Source organism: Micromesistius poutassou (assembly GCF_964030765.1).
Source record: "Micromesistius poutassou genome assembly, chromosome: 2".
Lineage (NCBI taxonomy): Eukaryota > Metazoa > Chordata > Actinopteri > Gadiformes > Gadidae > Micromesistius > Micromesistius poutassou.
In genome coordinates, this window is record NC_140272.1 from 13,511,728 (window position 1) to 13,536,594 (window position 24,867).

The following is a 24,867-nucleotide window of genomic DNA, read 5'->3' on the forward strand; positions in this document are numbered from 1 at the left end:
AAGACACATCTAGGCGCACACGCACACACACACACACACACACACACACACACACACACACACACCTGTTTAATCAAAGAGTTGGTTTAATGTCAGGGCATCGTCATATTATGCGGTGAGCGAGCATATCAAACCAACCATCTTTCTAATAAGCTCACATGAGATTTGATAGGTGTTTAAAAAAAACGCCCTGTTTACACTGAATATTCATAACCCGCTGAAATGATTTCTACCTCTGTTAATTGTGATTCTGGCAGTCAGCCTTTGCTGAATAAGTAGCATCGGGGCTAAGAGACACAGGTGACGGTGTGGGGGTGAAAGAGCAATACAGATTATGAGTATACATGGAAATTAGAAACAAGAGCTAGAGACAGATAAGAACAAACTTCGAGGGGATGTGAAACGCCTGGGTCCTGAAAGCCTCACAGCATTGCACATATAGATAAGATAAATAGAGATGTATTTCTAGCTTATCCGTGTCCCTTCTTGCTTTGTGTTGACACCAAGCGAGAAGACCCTCAGATGACAAAATAACCAGCTAACAGTCTTCTTCCCCCTTTTCCCTCCATGCACAGACAAATTGCCTCAGTCAGAATAACATTCTATTTCTGACAGGGCTAGTCGGCTCAGCCCCACCGCCACTACTACCCCGCCCCCACATGCATCACAAAACGTGGGCAAAACGTAACAAAAGAAAAAAAATGAATTGTACTGAAAGCGAAGCAAAAAAATAAAGACATTGTCGTTTTCTGTGGCGAGCAGGTAATATATTTTACACATTTGGAAAATAACCAAATAAATAAATAAAAGACGTTACACCCATTCATCAAACAATTGTCAACATGTGGCGGCGATAAGAATCTGATGCAACACCCTCGCCATCTCCGTCTCGTCAATCACCGGCGAGCAGACAGCCGACATAAAGCAAGGAGGAGAGAGGCAAAATATGGTTTTGATTTGGAATTCACACTGAGAATCCATCAAGATTTGCGTAACAGATGCATCTGTCAAGCGGATGGCGACACACAAAGTAGACCATATAATCACACTCTCATTGGCGGTGGCTTGGCACAGGTGTGCGCATGTGCGTCCCGACTCGCACGTCTGCACAGCAGTGCACATCTGCTTCAAGAGAAAACAAATCTATATTCATTACGGGTTTATTTCCTTCCTCTTCTTGCAGATATCTGTAAACCTTGAGATAGACGATGGGTGTACACTAAAAAAGGCAGGCCAACAGAGAACATTTTTAATAAGGCGTCTATATATTATTAAGGGGCTTCATCCGAAAAAAGGTGCAGATTCTACTCTGCCATACAAAAAAAAAAACACATAGCTATCAAGATCCATATGCATGACTCATGAAATATTCAAATGAGTACCATTGAGTCAAGGTGCCGTGAGGCAACGAGTCGGCACGGCAGTGCGCACATCTTTTACGATGTACGATTTGCTTCAGAAATGCTTGAATTAATTGCAAGATTGAACATTTCTGCTCTCATCTCTCTGCCAGTGCTACGGCACCCTTTTGTGCACCTCAAGCTGCGAGTACTCAGGCGAAAAAACTTAATGAAGATTCCTTCGCCACTACAACCACTTCTATCGAGTGGCCCAACGCACTCGTCCCAGTCTGACTAACCTGGTGAGAGGACACGGATATACACGCGCATTCGGATCCAGTAGCAAAAGATCTAGTAGCACTTTAGCAAAAAGGTGCCCTCCTTCAACTCTATGAATGCACTTGCATGTGTTAGCACAAAAGAAAAAAGCCTGGGTTCATGAAAAGCCCAAGTGGGTCATTAGCTCGGAGAGACAGCAGGGGCACAGTGTCGCTCACTGTGTCCCTCCATCGAGGAACAGAGAGAAACAAACAGGCTTATCAGATCCTGCCCCCGCTTAGCTCACTCAGTATGGGCCCAGAGAAATCGACTGCACTTTCCATGAGCCATTAGCAGGCTATGAGCAACCCATCTGCTCCCAATGCTTACTCCTAACTAGCACTCGTCAGCCGTGGCTCAGGCCAGTGATGAGCCGCATTGGAACCCTGTATTAAAAAAATATATACACTGTATATACTTTCCAGATTTTTCCCAGAGACATGACATTTGAAAGTGAAACAGACCTTTGTATTCACCTCTGGCATCAGAATAATCAAGACCTAGCTGACTTTGTGGAGGGTTGAGGAATACATGAGAGAAAGTTTGTACTTTTTTTTTTTTTGCTCCAGTTCGATGCAAAGCAGCAAGTTCAGCACTCACTCACATGATGTGAGTAGTTTGAAGGATTATGACGGCATAACAGTTCCACACATAAATCAATTGGACAGCTCACACAACCACCCACACATACACACCCGCATACCTGACCAGTGTGAAGCACCCCCACATCGCCCATGTCTGCACTGGCGGACAGTTGAACATAGTGGCTGAATTTAAGGGGCAAAACCTCTCCATCATCCTGAGCTCACCAAAAATACAAATACAAACCTCTCACAGCAGGTGACCTGGCAAAACCAAGCCGGATCACATTGGTGTTACCAGATTTATCCGTTTTATCTCACTCTGCCTCACGACTCTTACCAGTATGAACGGTGTATTAGACCTGAGAGCGGGTGTTACACTCACAGTTCTGCTGTGTTAATGCACCTTGTGTTTTTGGCCGTAAAAAAAGAGCACACGATTGTCTGTATGACTGCCTAGTGGCCCTCGCCTGCAAAGGCCTTTCTTCGAGGAGAGGAATATAACTGCGATCAATGAAACAGGCGGTTGTGTATGATTGAGGTTAGCCTACCTTTATTGAAGGTGACAGATAATTAAAGAGGAATCATGTTAAATGCAGGACTAAATATTAATGTGTCAAAACAAGAAGACGGTGTGTCTTCTGCACAATCGTTTTTGAGTCACGTTCCGGTCCTGCAATCGGCAAATGTTAAGTAGATTGGCCGATCATGCGTTTAGGACGTAGTATATCAGCCAATAATGATCAGTGGCCGGTGGATCGGTGCATCAGTAGAATATAGGCACATGGGGGAAGCCTGTGTGTACATGCTTGCTGTCAAAGATACTGGCTGAAGCCCATCATGTGTGTGAGAGCAGATAAGCAGATGATTACAGACCCAGAGGCACTGGCCAAGGATCGATCTCTCTCTCTCTCTCTCTCTGGGATCTCTGCATTGCCATGGATTCATGTGCTTTACTTACTGAAACCAGGCCAGATTGTGTTTGGGAACTTCTAGATTTATAGCCAACAAATATAATTCAAGAATAAGTTTAAATCAGTCAACATTGGGGGGATTACGCAGAATGTGTTCCCATTAATGTTAATATATGGCTTGAAGATGTCAGCTTTTAACGTGCGGATGTGTGTGAAGGCGGGGGATACTAATCAAATTATAAGATCAGACACTGAACACAACATTAAATGTGTGAGAAACAACATGCGAGGGCGTGAAATAAATGAGTGTGATTGGAAAAGGATAAATGAACACTGGCCACTGAGCACAAAAAACACAGGACTGTGTGCACCCAAAGGCATTGAGACACAATTAAACTGGATACCATTTCAACTGAGATTAGCCACAACCATGTGCACGTTATATATCCGGCAGTTGTAGTTCATTTATTCCCCTTAAGTAACATGACATAGAACAAGGAAAAGAGTCATGGAAAGTATCGTAATCAAAGTTTACAAAGGGATTAACTGAAGAGATGGATTTGAGGTCTCTAAAATAAAAAAAATCTGCAGGCGTTCTTGTTCCGAGCCCCATCGAAAGATGACGCCCTTGTGTCCACATAAGTACAGCGCACGACCACATTACGAGTGTGTGTGTATGCATATGTGTGCGTGTGTGTGCGCGTGTCTGCGTGTGTGTCCTCTCCACCCACCGAGTCTCTTGGCTGCCTCCAGAGCCTCGGAGGCCGTGTCGGCCACATAGAAGCGTTGGACAGCCACGCCGCTCTGCTCCATCAGCTTCTTGCTCTGGTACTCCTGGAGGTTCAGCCATCGCCTGGAGCTCAGTCGGGAACCCTGGAAGACGAAGAGGAAGAAGAAGGAGGAGGGAAGGACGGGCGGAAGAGGATAGGGGTTAGGGAGGTAGGCAGAGGAGAGTCGTCAAGTCAAATTGGTGACTTGTACGCAGGTTGTGGGGGGGGGGGGGAAATGCTCTTGGCAGAGACAAGGGTGGGAAAATGGGGGAGAAGGGGTTGGAATAAATCTCATCTTCTTCAATATGAGAACTTTCTTCACATTATTCCAACAAGATGTGAAACACCTGCTCAACCCCCTGGCCCCCGCAACCCCCACCCTCTGCCCCTTAAACACCCACCGCTTTGCTATTTTTTTTCCCTGCTTCCTCCGCTCACAGGATGCGGCGCAGCTTCTGGAGAGGTTTGTGCCATCAGCAGACACGAGCCCAGTCAACTCCAGCTGTTAGCGCTATTAAAAAGGCATTGGCTTTTTATATAACGCAGCGGAGTCACACAGGCCCTATTGAGCGGGGCTCCTCGGGAGTGCAGTCACACATCACCGTGACTGCAGGTGCGTGCAATCGCGGCACCTGGCCCGCCCTGTGCGCCGTGCCATGACACAGGGCACGAGACGAGCGTGGTCTTTTCTGACCGGGTAGAGGCGGTTGCGGAGGAGAGGAGCAGCAGCAGAAGTTAACTTGCACAGGGTGAATAACATGGTTGAGGTATCGCGCTTGTGGCTATAAATGGTATCATAAAGCACTAGGCTTTTGGCCTCATGGAATCCGTTGACCTAGGCAACCAAGAGGACGTGAGAGTTATAGCGGGTGGCGCACCGCTGCCATGAAGCAGTTACTCTGAGCGTTTTAAAAAGGCTTACATGGCTAGGGGTCTGCAGTCTCTCAACACCATCTGGACCCTTTGCCATGCTGCAGGCCAATAAACATGCTCTGGTCCTAAAGTGGAATATTATAAAAACATTTTAATATTTAAACTGTCGTCATATTCACAAGGGCAGACCTAGAGAAGCGTTTTCAGAGTCATGGGGCTTGATAACTAAAAGAAGGGCTTAATATAACTGAAGGGATAGCAAAGTGATTACAGAGCTGGTGCATGGGTGTGCATTTCCAAGATAGCACAGTACTGTTGCTATGGATCGTGTTTATATAACTACATTAATTATTAGGCCTACATTATAAAAAAGGAATTTTACATTTTATGTTAACAAAATGATTAGACTAACAGAAAAACAGCAGTCACCAATATGGCTAGCATGGATGTTTAATTCACTGATATTTACAAATGCAAAGCATTTTTTTATTTTAAAGCGGGAATATTTGATGGCACATGAGCAAGTTCACTCCCTTGTTTCGGATGTTAGTCTAATCCAACCCAGCCCCAGTATCAATGCATGAATAATGTAAGAATTCTTCTTCAAAAGCAAACCAAGACCAAGGAATTGATCATACAAGTTCCAACTTTGTGAAGGCCTTTAATAAAAACTCAACAAAGTGAAAATTCTAAGATAAACGTGCGCTGTGGCTGCATTTGCATCCGTCAAGTGTGTGTTTTTTGTGCCAGCTGCCATCTGACTCAGTGGTGCGAATAGCTTGGCAAGGCCGCTCTTTTGAAGTCCTTTCCCTCTCCATCATTCATGAGGTGGAAAAACAATGGAAGAAAATGGAGATGGGCGCACACTTATTCACCACTACCGCTACTGATATTCAACAGATACTGAGCGAGGGGAATCTAAAATTCTTCTTACAAGACTTGACAAGTGGCTTTGTAAAAAGGGGACAAGCACGAATGGTGATAATATGATTATAATAATATGATAATATGTTTTTGCTCTCAGCAAAGCATTGCAGGTGGACAAGCTGTGCAACAAAATGGAGCCCGTTTGTGCTGCAGCAGGATTGCATTGTTCTGCCTCCTGTTCAGGACAAGCCTTCGCTAGGAACCTGGCAGGAGAAATATAGAGGAACGAATGGTCCTTATTCAACTCTTCACTTGCATAACTGAATGCACTAACAATGGCCATGCTCTGGTCATTATTCATACAGTTTGGGTTTTCAAAATGGGCTGTGCGCGTGTCATTATGTATCTTGTTCCATTCGGTTGTATGAACAAGGTACATGACATCACCTGCCCTTACTGCAGCCTTCAAGCAGTGTTCAACGGTGAGCCGAGGGGCATTGTGATGCAGACTTTGCTTGAGGAGAGAGGCGTTTAACTGATAATGCCTGTATCTTAACAACATCCACTTCTGCCCCGAAAGCCGTCTGGTGTCCTACTTTGAACGCCGTTAGGCGTGTGAACATAAGCTCAAACACTAGCAATTGACCTCGCTTTAGAGCCTGGCGCTGTTGGCTTGTAAGGAGAAACAAAAAGCAAAAAAAAACAGATATAAAAGCATAACCTACTTCAACCATTCTCACACATTGCGAGGTGTTCTTTGTGTGAAAACAAATGGCAGTGTGACAGTGTCTCGGCAGAGGTGTGTGGGTGTGTGCGCCCTTGTGTGGCTCTTCCACCAAAGCTGTGCTCATCCCCTCGCCTGCTCCTTCACGTCCGCTTCTCCGTAGCAGAACACCCCCCCACAGCAGCAATGAGGGATACATACACAATAAATGCCTTTCAGTCGTGTACACAAAAAAGAACATGCATCTGCTCATCTCTCCCTGACATACACAATTATCCATTGAATGTGTTTGAAAATGAGCAGGGCAGGCATGCGTTTAACTCCTCTGCTCAGACTACCTGGACTGCTTTGTCAAATAACTGGAATCGGTTTGACTAATACGTTTCAAAAGATTATCAAAAAAAACCTGCTTGTCGTCATCGTTGTTGTCTGCATTGTATAACCGGACTGCTTCCCTCTTTGTGCATGTTGTTGTTGCTGCTGTTGCTACTCCGTTGTGTGCCAACCTCTTGGCAGGGGCCGAGGTCATCATAACTTTTTGGTAAGTTTTATTTTTAACCAGCATGCAGCTGAGTCATCACCAGGGTCCCTGGATGCTTATGTCTCGACGAATCAAGTGCTTTGATGGCCAATCCCGTGTCCTGTAGGCAACTAAAAAGAGCGGTGCCACTCTAAACGAGAATTTATCATGTCTGTGCAGCACGGTGAACTCAAGAGATGAGGAACAAAAAATATATATTAATTTGTTGTGGAAAAGTGACAGAAGACAGACATTTTTTTAAAATAAGTGGACTGCCAATTACAGCTCTGTTCTACCCACAAGCTTATGTCTCCGTCTTCAATATGTTCAAACTATCTTTACTCATCAGACTCCCCTGTCACAATCCATTTTTCTCCATTCCCATGAATCCACACATTATCCAGCTATAGACACATTTATATTCATATATCCAAAGTAGCAATTGGAATACATTCCTCACCTGCTGACCCCGGCCAGCCATGGGTTCAAAGACGAAGCGACGGTAACAAGGAGCTTAAAGAACATGCGGATGGTTCCTTAAATAGGAACAGGGGCTGCTGAGGGAGGGAGTCGAGCTTGGCCTGCGGGGTCCCTCCAGGCAGCCACAGACACCTTGGGCTGAACAACACTGGAGTAGGAGGCACCCAGGGCACTTTTACACAGCTTTGCACCACCATCCATAGACTAATGGTGTTCTGCAGAGGAGGTCTTATGGGGCTTGAAGAACAATGCTGCTGCTGATAACTGCCACTCTCCTAGCCGTAATTGTACCGTTTCCTCCTATACTTTTCAAATAGTTTTTTTATTATATTGTTTTGTTGTAAGGTCTTACTTCTTGTCGGTATGCAGGCAATTTTCTTCCATTTAAAAGGTAATATAGAACATACAACGTGCGGTTAAACATTTCAAAAGGAGCCGTTGTGCAAGCTTATATAATGATCAAAGTCTGATCCTCATGTGGCAACCCAACATCGTCTTGGGTTGGCCAGAAAAAGGAACAAAAATAATACTTCACAAAACAAAGCCATTTGTTTGCACACTCAGCTGACACTGTAAACAGGCTTAATGGAAGCCAGCTCAAAGCTACTGCTGTCGCGTAAAAACACCCCACTGCCTAGAGAGTATATAAAGTGTAACCTGAGGAATGCCCTGCTAATGGTTGCTCTCACACGCCTATCGTCGCTCTGGGTTGATCTAGGCACAGAGGACCGGCCATGCGGTGGCGGGGTTCTCGACAGCAGCGGAAACAGGCGAGCGCTCGCTGTCTGCGCTCGGTAAGAGAGCTGTAAGTGGCGGATGCCAGCGCGTCTGCCAGGCAGCCGGGGTGGCGTTCCGGCAGCTAGACAGAGCTCCCCTCCCAGGAGATCATCTCTCTACAGTAATTATCTTCATCAGTGCTCTGGAGACTACCCTGCCCAGTGCAATCTAACTACTGCTCCAGTTTAGCCCCCCCCCCCCCGACCGACCACACACACACACACACACACACACACACACACACACACACACACACACACACACACACACACACACACACACACACACACACACACACACACACACACACACACACACACACACACACACTTTACTACATATAAATGCACTCAGGACCTTTCTCAGGAGTATTGCAAATTTGATGGGGGGGGGGGGAAATCCTAAAATGCAACCTTTTTCCACTACTAAAGCAAGATATGGGCAGGTGAGGGCGGACCTCATATCCTGTAAACCGTAAAAGCCAAATCCACCTCAGTGGATTATCATGAACAACAAAAGGCGGCATGCAGTGAAGTCGGCAGCAATTAAAGATGGATCATCTTAGAAGTCAGACCTATGCCTCCTCAAGCATCAACGCTCAGCGCCCTGCACTTTGCATAGGACGATAAATAAATGACTACATTTGCATTTTCAAATGAGACAGAGGAATGTGAACAGCTTGATTTGCAAACATGTGCATGTGAAGAATGTAGCTAGGGCATTGAAGGGAAATACGACATTGTGTGTATTTTGCAGTGTCTTTGGTTTGCCGTTTATCCATCCTGATTGAAACTGTACACTGGTTAGTGATGCAGACCACTGCAGATAATTTCTCCCCTGCCAATTATAATTAGGTTGTTTTAACCTAGTCTGGAGGTTCCAATACTGCAAGCAAAATTTGAATAATTCTCAAATATAGACAGAATCATGTGTTACTTCATGTGAACTCAATAGAAAGTTAAATTACTTTCTTGTTGTTTGGCATAGAACCTCAGTGCCAAATATTGTTGCCATGGTTTTCGTAACATAAACCGATGCCATTGCAGTACATTGCTATCATCAATCTGATCTTAATAGAAACAATAACATCATCTCCCCGCCACAACTTTGAAGCAGAAATCAGTGTTGTAAACATTACCATAAAATCAACAACACACAACAGGACATGCTGAAGGTTTATTTGGTCTCAAGTATTTGCCAGTTAAGGACATGGAAGTTTCAAATGCTATTGAATATTAAAGGATCCTTTAGGGCGGGGATTGGAGGGTCATTGATGCGCTCTATTGTCTTGATTGTGAGCAAGTAACGCTGAAAGTCCTTTGATTGTCCTTTTCCAAGCATTCTACTTCTCCGTAGTATCAGCTTCTCTCGCTTAATCTTTCCAACGGCAAGCGGTTAAATTGAAGGTCAACACTGACTCAAGCAAATGCAAAAAGGACTTGAGGACCATCAGTGCATACCAAAGCCTGACCGACACACCAGTAAAGGAGCATCATCAGCAGATATCGTCTTGGTAAATAAACAAAACAAGGTCATTGCAACATCTTCAACAGGAAGGCATATGCTCATTGCTCAATATCAATAGGATTATATATCATAACTTTTTAGAGAATTTACAAAGCCCAAAAAGGCTTTGGGCTTGGCGTACTTAAAAAAAAAAACGTAAGGCCACAAGCATTGGCACTAGTTAGCAGAAATATGATGAAACAAGATAATTAGGGATGCACCGAAATTTCGGCCACCGAAGATTTTTGGCCGAAAATGGCCCAAAAGCGCATTTTCGGCTGAAACACTTTTATCACCGAAACAACACGGCCGAAACAGGAAATTGTGATGACGCAAACAAAAACTGCGGCCAGCACACGCTTGTGCCAGCACACAAATGACACCTCTAGCTAAATGTAGTAATCTAGAGAACCAGCTACAACCTTGTTTTCATCCTAACGAGCCGTCTTTAGCGACGGCTCGCTATGAGACAGCTTCTATGAGCTGTCGGCTATCAGCCGCGAGTTTAGGGACCGTCCGCAAAGTGCCGACAGCTTCTATGAGCTGTCGTCTATCATCCGCGAGCTTAGGGACCGTCTGCAAAGTGCAAAACGGAAAACGGTGTTGTTGTTTTTTCAGTGCTAAATAAATATTTTTATACTTTTAATAATTAGGGACCGAGCCAAACTTGGCAAGGACCCTATTGAAACCCTCGTGATTATTATTATTATTATTTTCCACGACTTCGACTGCATTTTTCCCCCCCTGCACATATTCTAAAACTCAAATTTTTTTGGTGCAATTGTGGGGACTGGTGAAAAATTTGATATTCTAGCCCTCAAATTCACATTCGCCCCTAGGTGGCGCTATAGCAACTGTTCAAAAGTGCAAACTTTGCACAAGCAGCACGCGTCACCGGTTTGACCTACACTCATGAAATTTTGCACACATATGCATATCCTCATGATGAACAAAAAAGTCTCTTGAACTGAACACTTCCGGTAGCCATATTTTCCGCCATTTTGAATTTAGTTAAAAACAGTAAATTCCCCAAGGATCCCAGGTTTTTCGACTTTGACCAGAATCCTTTGGCACATATCATATATGGCCCATTATCTTCAATCTGACTTAAGGATTAGTCTGTACAATAAAGTTTAGAGCACCAATGAGTTCTAAAAGGGGTGTGGTTGAAACCTCGAAAATAGTTAATTGCTCATATCAACGTCAAGTTGGACGCCTATGATGTTGGCCCCAATACAAAAGTTGTTCAAAATCAAATTCTGAACAAGATAAAGTCAACATATTTTCAAATGGGGCGTGGCATCGAAATGGGCGTGGCCTGACACTAAAATCGCCACAGTTCATAGACGCAATGTTTGATTTCAGCAGGACCGACTTAGTGGCCGTTAAGTACCAAAGTTCTAACTGCTCACCAAAAATTAAGTCGATTTAAAAAACAACATGGCCGCCAGAGCCTCAAAATCACTGTGCGGAGACCGTAATAGTTATGAATATGAAATTCACAGCACACGTGTAAACTGGTGCCGATAGCTCACATACCAAAATTCGTGTTTATATTTTTTGTAGCGCCCCCTACAGGAACTTTAAAAAGCAGCCCCTGCGCCACGTTTCACCAATATGTATGAAACTCAGTATTCACGTACAATGTGCCCATACCTACAGAAAAGCCTCTTGGACCCATGCCCCAAACCCCACAGGAAGTCGGCTATTTGCATTTCTAATTTTCACTTTTGGCGGCCATTTTGAATTTTTTTCACTTTTTTGCCTTGTGAACTCCTCCTAGGGAATTTATCGCATCTGCTTCACAATTGGTCAGTACAGTCATGAAGTGGTGCTGAACCAAAATCGTGCTATTTGTGACTGTACGTTGAAGGGCGTGTCCGTGGCGTGCCGTCAAAGTTGGCCATTTTTGAAATCCGTCGCCTTGTATTAAACTTACTCCTCCTAGGGAATTTATCGGATCTGCTTCAAAATTGGTCAGTACAGTCATGAAGTGGTGCTGAAACAAAATCGTGCTATTTGTGACTGTACATTGAAGGGCATGGCCGTGGCGTGCTGTCAAAGTTGGCCATTTTGAATGGAATACTTTCACTTTTTCGCCTTGTATTTCAACTAACTCCTCCTAGGGAATTTATCGGATCATTGATGTAGGGTTAATAATGTTAGTTAAAGTTGTTACAACATGTAATTCAGTTAAATGTGGTCTTACATGTTAATGTCAAAACAATCAGTAGGACACCACAGGGCACCTCTGCTTCTACAGATTACATAAATTTGCGAATTTTTTTTAAAACTGCGCTTTTTTAAAACTGCGCGCAGTGATGAACGGGACCTCGTGCCGGCTTGCGGCTGCGTCACGTGCGGTCCTAACATGTGCACATCTTGCCAGCACACATGTTACGACGGCACGTGACGCGGCCGCAAGCCGGCGCGATTTTTTTTTAAAACTGCGCGCAGTGATGAACGGGACCTCGTAGTGGCGGCTGCAAGCCGGCGCGAGGTCCCGTTCATCACTGCGCGCAGTTTTAATTGTAATTGATTTATTCTTTGAATTGCAATGCCTTGATTTTAGTGAGGTTAGTACACAGTCATAGCTATAAATGCAATGGTAGGCCTACTAATAATTGGCATAATAATTTATTTCGGTGTTTCGGTTTTCGGCCTTGGTTTCCTCATTTTCGGTTTTGGCCAAGAATTTTCAATTCGGTGCATCCCTAAAGATAATAATACATAGCACAACAAAGTAAATCATAGCCAATATGGTATACGACTCCACATTGGGAAAATTAAGTGGCCCAAACCACCAACAGCTTATAGAACGGCTGATTTGACGAGTTGAGAGATAATGTCAGGCCATAACAGGACCACCCGTGTATGAACTGACTTGTATATGAATGAATGTGTTGAAATGCGACGTCCTACGAGTCCATACATTTATATTGTAGTCAATGGCATATTATAAAGTAAACTTGTGCACTGAAAAGACCAAACTTAAAATTTACGACCCTTACCAGAGCACAACGCATCATGCATCATGGCGGAACATTTGCTTAAAACAAAATGGCCTGAAAGGGTTTCCATATATATTGAAGCAGAAGGGTGCACTCAATTGTATGGAGCAGATTGCATTGCTATGTTGCGTAAAATCAAAATCACTCCCTTCCCTTTGCTGGGTTCTACACCTTAGGCCTGGCAACAAACAACACCTTGATATTATTTATTACAAGATCCACATGACTGCAGTGATCTCCAGCCTTAGGAGTTTCTTTGTTGACAGAAGCCCGACATAATAAAAACATAATACCAAATTAAAATAGCTTGACAAAATGAAGGAAATAGTGTATATTATCATGAATCAGTCAAAAATAAATGTAATAAACACAAAATTATAAATAACATTTATTTCAATTGATGAGAATAATAATATAATATAAACACAGCAACTGGAAGTTGTAGACAATATACCTAATACAACATTTAGAGAAAAGTTTGTAAACCTCAGCACACTGGTTAAAGCGGATCGGGGCAGGTCCTCCCAGAGCTTTCCCAGTAAACCGTCCTTCTTACACAAAGGCACGCGGAGGGCAGACGGTGCTGTGGCAGCAGCTGCATCAGGTTGCCAAGTCCTCGTCACAGATGCAGTGATGGAGGGGACACGGAAAGCCAGTGCTCCCCAGGCGTCTCTCTGACCGGTCCATATGGTACCCAGCAAGGCAGCCTTCCCCCATTGGGACCAGAGAAGCACAAAAATTGTGCAGACTCATTTGGGAGCTGAACCCCACAATGTCACCCAAGGCAGTGAGGTCTTCTGAGGGAGTTTATGTTCAACCCTGGCACTTTGCAAAGTTAAGCTATGAGGCTGACCAAAAAAACATAGCTTTTGCCGTTTGCCCTTTAGTTAACCCAGAGATGGAATCAATATAGCCCGGGTAATTTAAAGCAGTTGTCTTTTTCTACTATGAGAACGTGGAACAATGTCAAACAGTCACCAGAGGACGCGGTAGTAGCAGTTGCTACAGAGGAAAATTTATTAGGGTCGTAAGCCTTCACTAAGAGGGAAAAGGTTGCAAAGCAGGCAATCACCTTTAATCAGGCCCATAAACGACAGCTAGTCGATGCCAAGATGCTCGTCAATCTATCGCTCAAACACAAGGAAGCTCTGATAACACGGTCCAAAGATTCACCCGTTTCTTTTGTAAAAGTGGAGCCAGACAGGCCATCACCAACATAAGGAAAGTTACAACATTGCTTTTTTGGCAGTTGCCAGCATGAAGGTATTATCATCTCTATCCATAGCTGGCTAGGCTTCATCAGCCTTATAACCAAGCCATAAAATAAATGTTATTCAAAGGGGGTTTATAGTCAGCCAATAGCAATGCTGCCAACACACCAGTGGAGTATTGGCAGAGGGAGGAGCAGTTGAGAGAGGAGCTGGTGAGCCTTCAGACTCTACTTCTGCTGTATGACCAAATCAATACACGACAGGTCATGTCAAGAAGAATCAATGTAATTTGCACCTCAGAACAAAAAACAGTGGGTCATTATTTCATGAAGTGCTTAGGTACAACATTTTACCATTTATGAATATAGAGAAGCCGTCACCCATCGAATGAAAGGCTGTGTTGAAGATATACAGGACAGAATGCATAGGCTCCTATAGGGGTTAACATCATTAGCCAGGTCAAAATGCTGTCTCGTACTCATTCCATAAGCACAACAAAATCTCAATGAGTTGATTTCGCAATATTAAATCTGAAAAAAGATGGTTGGTTGTTTGAACAGAAATATTGATTATATTATACTCTCCATTTAATATAATTTACTGCCACTCATTTTGGGTTATTTTTTGCTCTTGTTTTTCTACTCAGAACAACAACAACAACACATAAGAGAGTTCACAAGTCCGGGCCAGTGGATAATAAATTCTCTCTTTACATTTTCTTCTGTTTAATGAATGAACAAATGGCCTACTAAACCGCCATCATCATGTGCTAGTGGGTCTAAAATCCTCATTACTAGTCATGGCGAGAACCTTTTTCCTTTGAGATGACGCTATACAATTAGTGACGAAAAATGGCTCCAGAGTTAATTACCCAGAATGCTCCTTGAGGGGAATTATCAAATATTAAAGAAATTAGCTGAATCGCCAGTTCACCAATTGCAAGTAATTGATTTGTTCCTCTTTCAGGATCACAACTAACCATCTGCATAAGGCCCTAAAATGGGGATTTAAAGCCATGTCACTTGCATGAATAGAGCGTAGAGCATGACGTACTCCTGCATCTAAGAGCCACTTTAAAAATCATTGCCATCTGATTGGAATGGGAAGGTTTTTCATCTAATTCGGTGGCAGTTTGCTACTTAGCGTGAACTCATAAAGAAAGTGTTGTTCATTTGGATGCGTGCGCTGTATCGTTAACTATGTTAGAGGTGACACATGGTGAAGGGAAGGCAAAGAGGCATAGTTAATGTGGCTGTTACATAAAAAAAACAGGCCAGTATGAATCACAACCAAGCTAGCCATGTAGAGGCATCACACGCTGTGAAGCAGAAATAGGCTAATTCAAATAACCATCAGGGCAGAATAAAAACCAGACTGATAGTCTTCTTTAATTAATGAACTAATTTAGTGTTGACAAGAGAACATCTCTCCTCTGTCCTTAGCTTCGGCATTGCCCAAATGGCTCTTAAAATGAAGAGAAACGATAATGATACGGTGCACGTCCCTTCATTGCAAATTCTCACTGAACCATTTTTAAGTGATGGGTTAAAAGAGCATGACGACTGATTTGCCAGTATAGCATAGCACTAGACTAACCGACTGCATTTGAAGTCAGCTCTACTTCGAAAGGCATCAAGATTAATTATACTTTCTGATGTAGCACTTTAGCAAAGTCCCAGAAGGTAAACATTGTGGCAAAGGTATAAAATAAAGTCAATCTTGTGTGAAAGTAAAAAAGAAAAAGCCATCAATCATTTACCAGATGACTGATAAATCCAGTGACATTGAAGCTAAATGTATAAATGCTGCTATGACTTGCCCAAACAATTCAAAGTTCTGCTGCTTAGCTCATTTCAAGGGGGATGGGTGTACGACACTCCAGCATGAAGCCTTTACCAGACAAGGTGAGAGGAATGGCGTACCTGTCTCTAATAGCCTGGGCTCAAGTGAGGAGCAGTGGAGCATGGCTCCAGGATTTAGATTGGCAAGATTTGCATCCTTGGCAAGCCTAATCCACCCCTAGACTGCCGAGAGAGAGAAAACGGCAACTGTTGGGTCTCCACAGAGGGGCTTTATTAATTAGCATACTTAATAAGACAGAGTCTTATTTGAAGGTGTCAGGGCAAAATGCAAGATAACGGAGCTGCAACAGAAGGAGCAGCATACTGCATACTTTGACAACATTCACATACACATGTCAGGCATTTCATATCTAATTGTATGCAATTTAAAATAGGACCTATACTGGCCTGTGATCCAACGTGTGCAGATTAGTTGAAGGTCAAATATTTTGCGAGATAAACACTTACTATTATTTTTAATCAAGTATTTTTTTTATTGTATGCAGATTTTATACAGTATGCTGAAGTCCATAAAATGTTGAAATGTATAGAATACATATGCTTAACTCCCCCCCCCCCCCCCCCCCCCCACACCGCTGTAAACTAGCATAACAACAAGGGTATACATAATGCAAAGACATTAAAACGAATATCGCTACAAAAGATGCTAACAAGAAGAAAAAGGCATTGACTATGGCACCTTTGCAAATTGGAACAATAAGAATGTACCTACTGATTCATGTATACCATGATCATTTAATCGCTGTGCCGAAATTCAGGCTTACTAGATTTTCTTCCTTATGAAGAGGAACAACAACAGTGCAGGAAGCGGCTAGGAGGTTGTTCACTCATTCCACTTTAGAGGCTTTGCCAAGTCTTGCTAATGACTGCAGCCCTTTTAAATTATTGAAAAAGTCTAAACACCCCTCACCAGCTACAGAACCAGCCATTAACCTTAGTGAAACGATATTCAAATCCAGTTAGAGCTAACTCGGTCCCCAGTATCCCTTGCAGGGGTTGGGGATGTAAATGTGTTCACGGGGAGACAGATGGGGGAGCCGCCTGTCGTTTGAAGTTCCAGCTAAAGTACCCCCCACACCCCGCCCTGTAAAATATGCAGTTAGTCTGACAGAGCTGCTGTTTGTCCTCCCCACTGTTCCCCCCTGCACGACACGCTGGGCTGTGGCAGTGGCTGCCGGGCCACTACTGTGCACCTCACTATCGCAGGGGAGTGAAAAAAATGAAAGAAAGTAGAAGTTTGCAAATGTTTACAAATTTAGCACGACGCGGTGACAGTGAAAAACAGCCCTAGGATTATCTCACTGAGCAGACAAGAGTGCAAGAGATTTGATTTATGAAGGGGGGGGGGGGGCGGGGGAAGAAGAACAAGAAAAAAATAGAAACTTCGTCCCACTCTCTGGCCCTGAAGAGCTTCCCCGTAGCAGAACCATATGAAATAGCATGATGCGCGGCCTCTTCCCCCTCCCCCCCCCCGCTCATTGTTATTGACAAATCTGCACAAATTGAATTCCCAGCAGAGTCGAGGTGACGCCAGAGCCGATGTGAATCTTTTGTGGAGATACCTGCCTGTCAATCAGCAAAGTGCTCTGATACTGTGCCACAGACCAGAGAGAATCCCCAATCATTACTCTTATCACCTGGGAAACAGACCCCCAAAAATAGAGAGCTATGGAGGGGAAAAAAAGAGTAACAGAAAGTCTTTAAACGCCTAAGTTTGTGTTTGTTGTTTGTGTGTCAGGGAGAAAAATAACAGGCGAGATTGGAAGTTGTGCATGAGTTTACCACCTGAAGACAGGTAGGGGTGTGTGTGTGTGTGTGTGCGTGTGTGTGTGTGTGTGTGTGTGTGTGTGTGTGTGCATGCGTGCGTGCGCGCGTTGCATGCAACACTGAGTAAAACGATCAATTGTTGAGAGCGCTGGCAGACAGCCAGGCGGCTGCAGAATGTACCGAGCCCCGCATGTTGATGAAGGGTGAACAGTATTTCAGGAGACTGAGGACTACCGGAATAAATGGACTTCTGGCTGGAGAGCCAGCTCAACAACCAAGCTCATTTCTCTTACAAGTCATCGTTGAAGAGTAAAACGTCCAAGCTAATTTAACAAATCAATAAGGCAGAGATCAATTGCCAGATAAAAATACATTTGTATGGTGCGACCGCGGCACTAAGGGGCCGTCACAATCTTTGCTCGGAAAGAACGTTCTGTCAGGAAGCACGTGAACATGCAATACGATATTCTAACAGTACACATATTCCTGAGGGATGCACTACAAATAAAAGCACTAAGTGCGTTAACATCACAGCCTCTGAGTAATGAACAAAACTACAGCAAACATTTCTACAAGTTTCTGCAAAGCATTTGAAATGAGTCAACTTTTGACCCAGACAATCAGGAGCTATATAATCAATAATGTAAATGATGTTGTTCAATATTCAGAAGTTTTCCTTTATAGCCTAAGGACATTCAAATAAGTTAAAATAAGAAATATTACCAGTATTACACATTTAATCATGGCTGGACGGGTTCAGTGCTACAGGCTTGAAGCTACATGCTGTTGTATAATGATTAACTCTCATGACAGAGTAACTGTGACACATATGTAAAGACGCAAAGGCCTACTAGGCATTAGCGCTACGGTCATCAACAACAGGCTTTTACACAGCTTCAAGCTAAATGAAATTGAGTGAAACGAAAGAAAGAACAAAACTAAATGGCGGTTCTAATTTGACTATTGAGAAATACAATTCATGAGCACATCACAGTAGCTAAAAATATACTGCTGAAGCTGCACAGCTAATAAGTATATGTTTCATCCTGCACAATGTAATCTAATGTAGTTCCTACTTAAAAATGTGAGAAATTACTCAATGGACAATGTAGAATAATGCAGCCGAATATTATTTATATTCTTACACAATAAAAACATATACTATTTGACAATTTCTGCTTACATAGTGAACTAGCAAAATATTGCACTTTATTGCAAATTGTGTTAGCATATATATCTTTCTTTGCGATCCTGAAGACATATGTTGTGGTTTTCACCTGTCCATCTCTTGGAGTATGTAGGCAAGTAGGCTAGAGCTAGACAACCATTAGCAAAGAGATTTGACTATGAGAACTAATGAAATGTAATATTATCCTGCATCTCTTAACAACCACAGCAAATTATTGATGGATGACAAGGTGAAAAATTTGCAAACAAAAAATGCAGCAAGACAGCAGTTCCCTGTGCATCACTATATGCACATCACCCTTGAACTATAAAGTACACCTAACACAACCTATTAGCCTTTGTGTTTTACATAGATAACCTAGTCATCCATGGTGCCGTGTTATCTATGGTGTATGGTGTAAGTAGCTGATGTGATTTCAGTTTGATGTTAGCAAGTTTAATGTTAGACAGTATGATGTTAGACATTTGTTTTGCTTCCTAGGAAGGAAACCAATTTTTTGGCTTCCTAAACTCAATCCCTAGTTGAAAATACATCATAATTTGAGACACGCAAATATCAAATTGAAATCACTGATTACAAAATACAGTTTGCATGAGGTCTAATTAATCCACTATCACGGTGAATAGGTTAAGAGAGATAACGTGAACTTAATTGTTTTGAGTTCATTTATTAGGTTAGGCTAAGTGTACTGATGAGTGGTAGGCTATCGGGAGCAGGTCTAATTATAATTCTGTATATTAATTCAACACGCTCAATTTACAACACACACAGCTGCATCAGCAGGATGCAAATCGTGGCAGTACTGTTTGCTCGCTTCAGGTAACTACAGTATATATTGAAAATAATTTAAATCATTGTCTGTCCTGAGAATGTTGTGTGCTTTGGACCTTAGCCTACATCTATGTAAAATATTAACTAAACTAAGTCTTATGAAAAATAAAAGAAACCCCAAGGTCAAACTTGCCGACCCCTGCTCTAGTAGCTTGAGTTACATGTAGCTACAGTTATATATTTGTCCTTTTCAGAAGACAGTTATTGTCTGAGATTTTTCCACGGGGAGGAAAAGAGTGGACCACAACAAAACTATAAAGAGATAAAAAAATACCCTGGATGGATCCATGAATGGACACATTTTATTATTGAGAATTGTCTAGTTCTTATTGTGTTGTTAATATGTAACTTTTGTTACATAGTAAAATGTTTAAATGAGACCTAACAAACTAACCCAAAAGGCACAGTAGGTGATCAGTTAAAGGACATGGGAGAAACCAAAAGCCAACGTCAGCTTGTTTGCAGTGTACTCTATACAGTTTAGTTTAGCCATCTCCACTAATTCAAACATCTCAGACAACATTGAATGCTTTTAAATGCAAGCATTACTTAAACTATCCAGGAATAAACGCTAGATCAACATTGGGATCAAAGTGCAATGCTTTGTCAACCTTTACACTATAGGCTTATCTTAAACACCGCTATCAGTAGACAGGGTTAACGTTACCGAGGTCAGGACTTGCATGGCATGAATGGTTTTTCAGAGATAATGTTTAAAGCTAAAAACATACAAATGTTTCAACATGAACAATAACATTTTAAAAACGAGACGTCTGATTATTAAATATGAGTGAAAGATCCTGAATACTACATCATTGTGTACACTACTACATCTCGCTTAGTCTTGTTGCATCACCTCTGCCAGCAAACTTGCACCATAAACTTTGATCTGTCAAACACTACCAGGAGGCTTGCCGACACGTTTTACTCACGTAAGGACAAGGACAACGAAGAGGAACAACAGGATACGCAACTGACAGGTATAGGACAAACTCGCAATATTGTAAATCATGTTAGTACCTTGAATTTGTCTAGGAAAAGATGTTTTGAGCTTGATAATTGCAGTCCTCTTAGAGCAGCCTGAGAAACCATGGAAGTCGCCATGTTGACACGAAGGACGGAAGTGAAAATGACGTCAGAGCCACGTGTTCGTATGCCAAAGCGCCTATACGTCTTTAACGCGTTGACGTTTCTGAAAATTATCATATATGCATAAACTATCTGTACGAGCCTGTTATTTCATTGAATTATATATATATATATATATATATATATATATATAATATTAAAAGATAGAAAAAAGTGTGATTGAATAAGCTTTTTATATTTCTAAGGATCTCTGTGTTTGACCACGTCTATTTTATAACATTTTATTGATATGTAATTATTTTATATGAATATATTATGTATATGTAGGGCATTTAGCAGACACTTCCATCTAATGCGACTTACAACGGTTAACACACACCAACGGTGGAGTCAACCATGCAAGGCGACAGCCAGCTTGTCAGGAGCAGTTAGGGTTAAGTGTCTTGCTCAGGGACACATCGACACTAGGAGGAGCTGGGGATCGAACTAGCAACCATCCGGTTACAAGTCAACCTGCTCTACCTCCTGAGTTAAGCAAACTGCACATTTTTGCAGTGGATATGTGTGCGTGCATGTGTGCGTGCGTGTGTGCATGCGTGCGTGCGTGCGTGCGTGTGCGTGTGTGTGTGTTGCGTGTGCGTGTGTGTGTGTGTCTGTGTGTGTGTGTGTGTGTGTGTGTGCGGGCGGGTGGGTGGGTGTGAGGGCTATTTATAATGTACTTGATGTTCTTAATTAATTTGAGCATGTTTATGACCCTCCCCCCCACCTTATTCCTCAACTCCTACCTACCCCATCATCATCATCATAAAACAACCCATGTAATCACCTTATTTCAGCCGCAAACTGTATAAATATCCCATTATTCAAATGTTCATATCAGCAGCGGCAAACACTAAACACGAAATACAAGTTTATTTACAGTGTAATATAGCCTATACTGAACGACTGCACATCAAGGTCTAGGGTGGTTCAAGCCCACGCCAACAAATATTCATCAGACATCCACACAGGCTGGATCCACATGCATGACCTTGTGAGTGCAGAAAAGCAGGCGCTGTTCTCAGCAGAGGGGCGATGGCACAGCGAGGCAGACGAGAGAGGTAGACAGCGTGGGATGGAGTAGCGGCTGATCTTGACTGAATAGCTAAATAGTCCACTCACACTGTCCTCCAGAGCCCTCATTACACGCTGCATCTTGAAAGGGCAGAGAGGGCAAAGTGATCGTAAAAAGCAGTGATTATGACAGAGGGGAAGGGCAAGAGAGAGAGAGGGAGAGAGAGAGAGAGAAAGAGGGAGAGTGAGAGGGGGAGAGCGAGAGAAAGAAACAGAAAGAGAGAGAGAGGGAGAGAGAGAGAGAGAGAGGGAGTATGACAGAGAGAAAGGAAGAGAGAGAGAGGGAGGGAGAGATAAAGGGAGAAAGGGAAAGAGATGGAGGAAGTATGAGAGTGGGAGAGAGAGAGAGAGAGATGAGAGACACTGTGTTTGAATCCGACCCTGCCATGGTGGGGGGAGGAGACACGTGTGCAGCCAGAGTGTGATGATTTTATTCTCTTTTATTTATTCTTCTGCTTTTGAAGAGCACAAACAAGCGTTGGTTTTCCAACATTCTTTTGGGGTAGATCACAGCTCATGTTCCTACGACACTTTTCCTCACTTCCATGTTTCCATTTCTCCTTTCGCCGCTGCGTGGAGCGTTCCCCAGTTGGGGATCCATATTACAAGGACATTAATTTTCAACCCAGCCAGAGCTGTATGGTCACAGAATCTGGGTAAACAAATGCTTTGTCTCCGTGTGTCATGGAATGTTTGGATTTTAACATTTGATTTTAACAAGTGTGAACACAACTGCTGGAAAGGATGACTGACAGATTATTCAGCAAAACATTCTGACAAGACCACTGGAATATCAATGTCCTTTCTGAAAATCTGCATTTCCTCTGCCTTTATTTTCATATTATGCTATTCACATTTCCTGTTTTACATAAAACCATTAGCATGATAGCAAAAGTTTCTTAACAGGCCTCTGTAATAAAAGATTAACTAAACATGAATCTCCTTAATTTTACTGAATTTGCAGTCACATGCATTTCACTCAAATGTAGGAATGAAACACGTAGATCAAAGATATAATATCGGTTCAAATATTATTTCCTGGTTAGGCAGATTATTATTAGTGTAATTAAGTTGGTTATTGATCTATTTCTCTATTTCTTCAGTGAAAAACATCATATCAAGATATGCAAATCATAAAGCAGATTTTATCTGATTATACTCCAGACCTCTTTTTTATATATATTTTTATTATATTTATATTATATTCTATTGTTTCTATTTTCACAAACCTATAATTCAGTTTTTCACTGTGTGTGTGTGTGTGTGTGTGAATGTTCAGAATAATTGTGTTTTTCCTCGATGATCCACACACTCCTACTCAGCTTGCCAGAAGTAGTCTGAAAGAACCACAGCTCCCAGAAGGCCTTGAGGTTGGCTCGCTCACAGTTAAGTAGCAGGGTGCTAAGCTAACAACCCACAGAGCTCACTGTGTGGGATTCCCTTAGCATCTGGACAACAATCTCTCACTTATTAATCTCTCTCTCTCTCTCTCTCTCTCTCTCTCTCTCTCTCTCTCTCTCTCTCTCTCTCTCTCTCTCTCTCTCTCTCTTTCTCTTTCTTTCTCTATCTCTCTCTATCATTACTATATATTTTTATCCCTATTGACTGTCTCTCTATTTGTGAGTGTGTGTGTGTATATGTCAGTGTGTGTGTGTGTGTGTGTGTGTGTGTCATTGTGTGGGTGTGTGTGTGTGTGGGTGTGTGTGTGTGTTTGTGTATGTCTATCTCTCTCTTTCTATCTCTCTCCCTGTCGATGTGTCTGATTCTCTCTCTTTCTGATACTCTCTGACACTATCTCTTACTATTTCTCTCATTATTATTCCTTCTCCTCTCATTTCTCCTCTTCCTCCTTCTCTCCTCTTTCGTCTTCCTCCTCATCTCCTTCATCTTCTTCCTCTTTATCCTCTATGCCTGTAAGGCGGTTCAAACCAGTTCAACCCTAAATCACCACAGCACTGATGGAGGGTCCTGAGTCACCGAAAACAAAGACAGCAAGGTTGTGTCCATCTCATTAACTGCACTGGCTGGCTTGCACAGTGTGTGATCAAAGAGAAATAAAGAAATAAAGGGATTTATTTTTTCTCTCTTGTGTGAATTATCCTCTTCTATTCTACGTCTTCTCCTCCATCTAAAGCCAGCTCCATCACCACTCTAGGTGGATCATCTCAACTGGCACTCTGTAGATATGCAACAGGAGGAAGAGCCTCTCACCCTGGAGAAGGGAATCCAAAGGGTTTTGCGGATCTGTTTTGCAGTCACACACTGCTTACTTTAAAGGATCCCCTTTCTCCGTGGACTGAATGCAAATTCAGCCCTGTTGCACTCCAATGCCCAGTCGCTTAGCTTTCAAGAAAGTGCATGAGACATAGCCAGACACCAGAACCCACTGGTGAGTTCAGCTTCAGCTAGGATTGTCTCTAAATATTCCTATACTATGCTTTAAGGCACACAGGGTACTTTGTCTGAGTTGTGAAAAAATTAATAATGTCTTTGTAACCATTCTGCGATCCTAGCCAAAGCAAAACTTTAACTTTCTGTTCTATTATATGTTTACACAGAGCTTTGGGTGGCATTAGAGAGCCCAGGAAGGTTTTGCTTTCAATCCATCCGTATACCAAATGAGTCAGACAGATGAGGAATTAATGCACGTAACTGCTGAGTCAACAGGGTGGGAATCAAGCAGCTTAGTCACACAAAGAAAAAACCTGCTGTGGGGGAAATTAAAATCAGGAAGGGAGATGCCATCAAAGGCTTGCTATTCGACGGGGAGAAGATAAAGGGAGGTGTAAGGGAAGGGAGGGCAGAAGGAGGAGGAGACAGTAGTCACCACCCAGAGCTCACCACATCTTCATCTTCACCTCATCTCATATGACAGACAGCAAACATAATTACTCATTGTTTTCGGTCCTGGCATTCGGCACTCTGTGTCAAAGCAATGCATATGTATGAGCTGAAGTCCCTCGTTTTGTTACTCCCTCCCAAACCTCTTGGAAGGATTCTGATTTGAGGAGCATGTTACCGTATTCATGTGAGAAACAGAACGCAAAAATAGAGATTCGACCCAATTTCTTCTACCTCACCTTAACATCACCGACAATAACTTTTTACTTGCCAGGATGAAAAA

At 42.7% G+C, this 24,867-nt stretch overlaps 1 protein-coding gene across 1 annotated transcript in view; it reads right to left on the reverse strand.

Annotated features, from left to right (window-relative positions):
• suclg2 (succinate-CoA ligase GDP-forming subunit beta) overlaps positions 1-20,667 on the reverse strand; it is a 77,435-nt gene extending 56,768 nt beyond the window's left edge. The window contains exons 1-2 of the mRNA XM_084463998.1: positions 20,562-20,667; positions 3,885-4,026 (exon numbers count right to left, since the gene is read on the reverse strand). Coding sequence (XP_084320124.1) covers positions 3,885-4,026; positions 20,562-20,645 — 226 coding nt within the window. The 5' untranslated portion in view covers positions 20,646-20,667. The remainder of the gene's footprint in view (positions 1-3,884; positions 4,027-20,561) is intronic.
• Between the last annotated feature and the right edge of the window lie 4,200 nt (positions 20,668-24,867).